The sequence below is a fragment of the Monodon monoceros genome, unplaced genomic scaffold (assembly GCF_005190385.1).
Source record: "Monodon monoceros isolate NGI ecotype Baffin Bay Population unplaced genomic scaffold, NGI_Narwhal_1 Super_Scaffold_3, whole genome shotgun sequence".
Classification (NCBI taxonomy): Eukaryota; Metazoa; Chordata; class Mammalia; order Artiodactyla; family Monodontidae; genus Monodon; species Monodon monoceros.
In genome coordinates this window covers 51,494,383-51,502,616 of record NW_021703780.1, presented here as the reverse complement: position 1 = coordinate 51,502,616, position 8,234 = coordinate 51,494,383, and the positions used below count along the sequence as shown (strand labels likewise).

The 8,234-nt window shown below is 45.8% G+C and overlaps 1 protein-coding gene across 1 annotated transcript in view; it reads right to left on the bottom strand.

Moving 5' to 3' along the window:
* Window positions 1-4,941: 4,941 nt before the first annotated feature.
* The window catches only part of TRIM71 (tripartite motif containing 71), a 59,666-nt gene continuing 56,373 nt past the window's right edge, over window positions 4,942-8,234 (bottom strand). Inside the window, exon 4 of the mRNA XM_029243845.1 lies at window positions 4,942-6,982. Within this exon, the coding sequence (XP_029099678.1) occupies window positions 5,531-6,982 (1,452 nt within the window). The 3' untranslated portion in view covers window positions 4,942-5,530. The remainder of the gene's footprint in view (window positions 6,983-8,234) is intronic.

The window sequence follows — 8,234 nt, the reverse complement described above, 5'->3', positions numbered from 1 at the left end:
CATGTTAATTTCTCCAATTTTTGCATTTACTTTTCTCACAAAAACAAAAAACCCTCAACCAAGCCATGTATTCTACGCTTTAAAATTAAAACATTTTGCTGACCAGGCATGACAGCTAATGGACAGTATTAAGCAAGATTCATTTAAAAAAATACAAACGACCTTCCCACCCACCCAAATATACCTAACATGCTAGTTAAAAACAACAGCCCTTACCCTCCCACCCTCTCACCTGCATTGAATTTAGGGGAAAAGAAGAAAAGAAATAAATCTTACTGCCCTAGAAACAAGAACACCCCAGAAATGTGAAAAATCCTCCTCTGAAAAGACAACTACACAGACTGCTAGAAACACAAAGAACTATTCCAGAGCTGGTTATTTAAAGAAAGTAAACACTTTGCTACACACATTAACATTCAGTCAGTGTGCTCTGAGATAGAGCCTTAAGAAAAATACTACCTGAGCTTGTAAGTTAATACAATCATTAAAAGGAGGTCTACGACCATGTGGATACACAAAACTTTTAGAACCATTACTGGTTAAATGATGATGGAAAACATCCCACCAGGCTGGCTTGTTAACCCGTAAGATCGGTTTTTAAAATAGGCATCATTGAGGTATTTCTTCACCATGACATTTATAAACCAAATTCACAATAATGACAGTGGTCTTAAGGATGCTCTCTTCCAACCAAAACAAAAATTAAGCGAGGGGGGAAGAGAGGTGGAGAGGCAATACAGTATATCATGGTAATGTGCTTCTCAACTTTATCAAGTATTTAATAAACAAGCAAAGGAAAAGAATAACCCGTCAAAGAACATGTTACCTTTGGTAGGGGAAAAAAAAAAAAAAAAAAATCAAATACAAAAGAGCAACACACACACTTCACCATCACTGCTCAGTGAGACAGTGACTGCTGCAATGCCATGGTGAGGGACATCCTGCTGGGTCCAGAAAGGGTACAAATACAATCACGAGGTCTCAAGGATGTTCATTCCTTTCCAATAGGTGATGTTCCCAACTAGACCCTTAGAATTGCTCCTAAAAGGGTATATTTTCAGACATTCAAAATACAGATATTTTTTCTCTTGAAGAGAAAAAAAAAAAAAGACCTAAAGGTCTTCATTTGCAGATAAGTCCTCAAAAAGGTCAGATGAACCCGTGGTTTCAGAACACTGAACAACGTGGTAACGGTGTGCATAACTCCTGGTGGGGGAAAAAAGCCAGATTGGTAAGAAATACTTGGATTTATGACTACATTTGTCTGTATAGGACTATTTGGTTTCAAAGTTTCTTTTCCAAGGTCAATCAAACGCTTCTCCTGTGAGAAGTCAGTTCTGGATTTATGAAAACATTTTCTTCTCGAGGTAGCTCTCCACTCCTACCCACTCCCCGGTGGATTAATACTATTCAGAGACCCGTCAGATACTAACATGAGGTAGATGACTTTCACCAAAAGTGAGGTAGAAACTAAACAAAAGCAGATGGTGTGGGATGGAGTGGTTGGTGTGTGTGTCCTGTGCCCTGGCCCACAGGCAGCCCAGCCCAGGGAGGCCAGAGTGCCTCAAGAGGGCCAGGCTCCACGATTCCATCACACGCAAGTACAAGACTATGACTTTTATACAGCCCCAGACTGTTGGAAACTCAGTAAGAGTGATGCTTTAAATAAATACTTTTTGGCACCATTGGATTTCTTCTTCTTCTTTTTTTAAACAGAAAAACAAGCCTATAACTTTGGCATATCTTTCACTATCTACCAGAACACAGCAATCTTAGAATCTTCCAAAGAGGAAGACGACACACATACAACAGTATTCTGCTGCTTCAAGCCCAGAAGACCTCCCGCCTCCAATCATTAAGCTTTGGCTTAACTAGAATAAAGCAGACTGAGCCAATCTCATGCTATTCTCTTACAGCCCCATTACAAAGTGCCTTCCATCTGGCAACTTTTTTTTGGCCCAGCGTGTAATTTAGATTCCGTTTATGGTACCCTTGTATGTGTTTCCCCGACTCCCCAAATAAGTTAGACTTAAAAGGGCATCCATCAATCAAAGAGTTAGTGCACTTGGGGGTACTGTTTGGGCCACTGGGCTCCAGCCAACTTGCATGCCACCTGCCAGCCACCACACAGCACAGGTTCTCAGACAGCATTGCTTCTCATGACCAATTTCACAGAAGAATTATTTCAAAAACAAAAACAAAACCACCACAACGAAAAACAGTAACACTTCTGAAACGTTAAGTTGGTATCAACCAAAAGTGGCTTGTATCTGTGGGTTGTTTAGATTTCCTCTAGCCATCTCAATATCCAAACCCATACATCCAAATCCAATTGGCATCTCAAACCATATACTGACCTTACACCTCACCCCACCCCCTGACCAGATCAGACATACCTGGGGATTATTGTCTCAGTATCACATTTCCTCAAGAGAAACATTTTATCCTCTTCCCTCACAGCACCCAGGACCTTATCTTTTCACGTTAAAGACACCCTCTTTGACCCAATTCCTGCTACCCTAGCATCACCTCATAATGGGCAGGAGATACGCATTGATAAACACTTGTTATCTCTCACACTAGGGAGGTCCAAATGCTGGCTTTTCTCATCTCTCTTCCACACTGTACAAGAAGCACACTCTGGAGGTGCTTTGCACCAATCCCTGTGGGTCAGGAGTCAATCTGGGGCAGCCACAGATGGCAATATTTTAAAAACAAAAGCTTCCCAAGTGTGACCATGTTTCTCAAATGGCAGTGATGCACAATTTTGGGTGCAGAACATGTAAGGAGACGTACCTTTTACAGAGACTAAAGCGGCAGTTATCACCCAAAGACACGTTCATTTCAAGGAGGGGACCTGCTTGCCTTAAGCAGGCAAATTGAATAGTCTATTAAGCCCTAATCATTTTAGCCACATGTGGAAACCCTGGCTTTACAACCAGATCCACAAAAAAATGTTAAATCAGCAGCTCTGGTTGCTGCTACTCACCAAGAAAATTTCTCGCTCAGGTTCCAATATTTCCCCACATATGGGGAAACTGGGAAGGAAAGGTTAAGAGTGAAGATGGTGAAAATGAAGACAGAATAACCAAAGGTATTGACTACTGGAAATAGCTTAGCCTAGCCATAATCATGACCTGAGTTTCTGAGAACATTTTAAAGAATTTAAGATACTTTTTTTTTCAATTAAAAAAATTTTTAATCATTTAAAACCAGTTGTCTTTGGTGTTTAAAGGGGGTTATTTAGGGGGCAGGGGGATTGAGAGGAGGAGGTTCAGCACCAAGTTATTCCAAAATAAAAAACAATAAACATGTTTAATTACATGATCTCTTTACCAGTCAAAGAACTTCGAACTTAGGGGCAACATAAAAGGCAACTGAATAGGAATTAGAGATGGATTCACTATTAGAGAGGGAATGACTATTAAATTCTTCAATAAAAGAAGAAATGCTTTTACATAACAAGATCCCCTGACACCTTCCCACCCTGAAACACAGCAGCTGGGCGACAGCAGTTTGAAACTACTTTCCAGTTTTTGGATCCTTTATTGCATGTGGTTCTCCTTTATGCAACAAGGTTTCCCCCATCTTGGTCACTCAGAAACCCCAGAACTAAAGCAATGGGAAGAGACAGGGGACCATGAAGTGGTAAATTAAATGTCCAAAAGAGCTGGATGGGAAAAGCAGTTTGATTGGCTTGCTACACTGGTCCCCATCATCTCTTTTTTTTTTTTGGGGGGGGGGGGATGACAAAAACAATCCATCCACTTGTTAGTCTGTCCGTTAAAAACTCTATCCATATTGCAAGAGGAATTTCTCTTAAATACAAGGATAGAAACTGATCTGTTAGTCTTCCAGTTTAAACAAGAAGTGTCCTGGAAGCCACTGCCATCTGAGAGCACCTCTTTCTCCTGTGGTGCTCTGGAATTTGGTTCTCATTTCAGTATCTGAAAGACAGTTAACGCCCAGAAGCACAAGATTCTGCACCCAAGTCCAGCTTACGACAAGCCCACCCTGTAAAGTGACGGATGCCATCCCATGTTTCTGCAGCGGGAGCCTGGCTTAATAAATTTTCATTCTTTGGTACCGAGATACAGGTTGAACAAGAGGTTTCAGTTCCTATACGTTTTTCCGGTTGGGGCAACGTGGTTTACAAATCCTTTACATTCAAAGGCCTTTAGGGGGAAAATTCACGTTTACCGTGCTCCATGGCTCGGGAGCAGACCACTCTGTAACAGTGACCCGAGAAGAGGGTGTAGGGATGGGCTGTTCCCATAAACTTGACTTTAAAACATTCTATTTCCCTGAACTTCCAAAGCAGGAAAAAATTGTGCTTTTAAAACAAAAGTTCATTCCTTTGCCTACTCTTCTTAGGAAAAGAAATGCCTAACATTAAGAGAACAACATTCAACTGCAGTCTGGGGGTCCCTTGCCTGTGTCTCATGCTCTCTGCTGACCAACTCAGCACACGCGTGCCCATCCACCCACTCAATGTCCACACGCCACATGCCTGAAAATCCTCTTTCTGAGAAGGAGGGTAATATTCTTCTTCTACTTAATTCTTTATAACCAACAGCAAACTAAAAACACAACTTCTGAGAATACTTTTAATCAAAAATCCTGAACTACATCTATTTTTCAGAAACCAAAGTGTGAAAAGAATAAGTTCTTTGGGAGGTGGTATAGCATTTTTACTATTTTGGTGTAAGGTGGCTTCACACCCACACATACATACACACGCACACACGCACACGCACACACACACACACACCCTCCCTTAGAAGAAACAAAGATTGCATACCCTAAGATAGGAATGGTCTGCTTTTCTTGGCTAGCAAGCCACAGCCACTTCTTCTAGGAATAAGAAAAGATACTGATGTTGAACGGGTTCAGAAACACAATGAGGTATAAAAGAACACAGGAAGTTCACTGTTGCAGCATTAAAAAAAAAGATTTTTCCCAAGAAGATCAAGATCACCACATAGCCTAACCCCATAAACACAGTATTCTCAAGAACACAAATACTCTACAATTAAGCATCTTAAATCCCATTTTTCCGCGTTTTATAGTTTTTTTTTCTTTTTAACTTAGTAGTTTTCTCGTGTTTGCTTGGCTCAATCTACAGAATGCACCCCACCGCACACATCCAGCACCCTCCCAGCCACAGAGATGCTAGGCTTGTGCATGTCACGCCCCACGGAGGGGAGAGGAAACGAGAACTCCACTGATCGAGGGTGGGAGGGCAGAGGGCCTGTTGGAGAAGGAAATGTAAAGGTTTCTGAGGTAGATAGAGATCATCACTTCACAGGCTCAATCCCTGCAGAAAAGATACGTACATTCGTCTGTAAAAAAATAAAGATGAGGTAGGACATAAGCAATGTTGTACTTTTCTTGTTGTCTTTAAACAAAATTAAAAAAAAAAAAAAAAAAAGAAATTTCCCTGAGACGGTTTCTTCTTTGAATTTCAAAAGGGGGAGAGAGAGAGAGACGTACACACGCGCACCCCAAACACAGAAGCCTAGGAATGTGATTAGAAGATGAGGATTCGATTGTTGCCAAAGTCCACCACGACAATCATCCCATCCGGCGTGACAGCGATGCCGGAGGGCCGGTCCATCTGCCCAAAGCCACTGCCCTGAGCACCAAACTTGCACAGGAAGCTGCCGTTGGACTCGAACATCTGCACCCGGTGGTTCCTGGAATCGGCCACGATGATGCGCCCCTCCTGGTCCACGGCCACGCCCTGTGGGCGCAGGAATTGCCCATTGGCAGTGCCCTCTGAGCCCAGGAAGCGGGCCGACTGGCAGTCTGGGTGAATGACCAGGAGCCGGTGGTTGTTGAAGTCGGTGACCACCAAGTGGCCCTCGTGGTTGAAAGCCACCCCCCTCGGGGAGTCAAAGTGCTTCCAGAGAGCCCCCTCGAAGCCATACTTATTCAGGAAGACCCCATCGGGCCCGAACAGCTGGATCCGGTGGTTCCGCGTGTCGGAGACCAGGATTTTGCCCTCAGAATTCACCGCCACATCCCAAGGGTAGTTAAATTGCCCGTTTTTGGTGCCCTTCTCACCGAACTTGAGAAGGAACTGGCCCTCAAAGGTGAAGATCTGGATGCGATGATTGTCCTTGTCGGCCACCACAATCCTGCGGGAGGTGTCACAGGCTACGCCAGCAGGCCGGTCAAACTGCCCGGGCCGGGAGCCCAGAGTGCCGAACTTGTGGTGGAAGGCGCCGCAGGGCTTGAACACCTGGATGCGATTGTTGCTGCGGTCAGCGACCACGATGTAGCCCTCCTTGTCCACGCTCACGCCCCAGGGCCGGCACAGCTTGCCATCACTGTCGCCCTCACTGCCGAAGCTCAGGCCCGGGAGCCCGATGCCCACGTAGCTGCGGCCAGACTTGACCACCACCTTGAAGGGGCTGTTCTCGATGTGCTGGTTGCACAGGGTGACCGATACCAGGTGCTCGCCCTCCAGCTGCGGCCGGTAGCTCACGACGTATGTCCCGTTCTGCTGGTCGCTCACCTCCGCACCAAACAGGTTGCCGTCAGGGCCCAGGACCACGGCTGACATGAGGTCGCCTCCTGAGAGGCGGGGCTCCCCGTCATGGTCGTAGCCGATGACAGTGAAGGAGGCCACCTTGCCCTGGAGGGCCCGCTTGAGGCCGTCGCCCGTGGCCTTGGTGAGTGGCGCGAAGGCCCCGCTGCTGACAAAGCCGAAGGACTTGATGGCGAGGTAGAGGGCCTGGTCAGGGGGTGTGAACATGACCCGGTCGTCCTCCTGGGGCTGCAGGAGGCTGCGCACGGTCTTGAGCTCCTGCACCTGCGCCAGCATGCGGTCTCGGGCCAGCAGGATGTCCAGCGCCCGCCCCTCCTCCAGGACCTGCTGCACGGCGCTGATGGTGCTCTCCAGCTTGTTGAGGTTTTGCCGCAGCTTCTCCACCTGCAGGTACAGGGACTTGGCTTTCACCTGGCGGATTTTCTCTACCTGGAGGGAAAGGTGAGAGCCGGGAGAGAGGACACAGAGGCTTAGAACCAAGACAGAAAACAACACATCGGCTGACATACTCATACTAAGGGAAACCTCACACCGAGGGAGGGTCTGCAGAAACGTCTGGTCTGCATTCCCCCAAAGTGGCAAAATCCAAAGACAGAGGAGGCTGGGGAACTGTCCCTGATCACAGGAGATGACTACAGAGACCTGACAACTAAACTAAACGCCAACAACTGATCCTGGATTGGGAGGACACTGCCATTAAACACACTATTGGTGGGATGTCCCTGATAGTCCAGTGGTTAGGACTCTGTGCTTCCACTGCAGGGCGTGTGGGTTCGATCCCTGGTCAGGGAACTAAGATCTTACAAGCCGTGCATGGCCAAAAAACACTCAGAGCAAACCAAAGCAAAGCAAAGCAAACCAACCAACCAACCAAACAAAAACACCAACCCACTATTGGTGAAATGTGACTACAGACTCAGGATTAGGTACTGGTGTTGTATCAAGATTCGACTTCCTGGTTTTGATTAACTGTGATTAAGAGAATATCCTTGCTCAGAGGAAATAAACTGAAACATTTAGGTGTGAAGGGGCAGTGTCTCCAACACTCCAACTTACTGTCAAATCACACACACACACACACTCACCTATTGAGAGAGAATGATGAAAATGGGACAAGATGTAAATAATCAGTGAATCTGGGTAAAGGATACAAGGGGCTCTTTTATTATTCCTGCAAATTTTCTCAGTTAGAAATTAAATAGAAGTTAGAAACAGCCGTGTAACAAAGAAACGTTTACTGAGCACCTACACTGTGCCAGGTGCTGGAGATACATGTGGCCCATAGAAAACATGGGCCCCGCCCCACTGAGCTTAGAGTTTAAAGCAACAGATACTAAGCAATCAAAGAAATACTGCAAGACAATTTCAGACAGTGCTGGGGTTAGAGGGTAGAAAAAGAGTGTGACAGACAGTGACGAGGGAGGCCTGATTTAGACAGAGGGTTGTCAGGGACAGGTGGCCTTGAACGTGGAGAGAAAAGTGGCAGAAAGGGGACCAGAGGCAGGATAGACCAACGGACTGTAGTACAAGGCTGGTCATGCACTCCCAACAGACTGAATCGAAAATGCTCCTATGTACAGAGGGCCTGAAGTCTCCTGAAGGATATTTCTCTCTCAGCCTCTCTCTCAGCATAAACACACACACACACACACACACACACACACACACACACACACACACA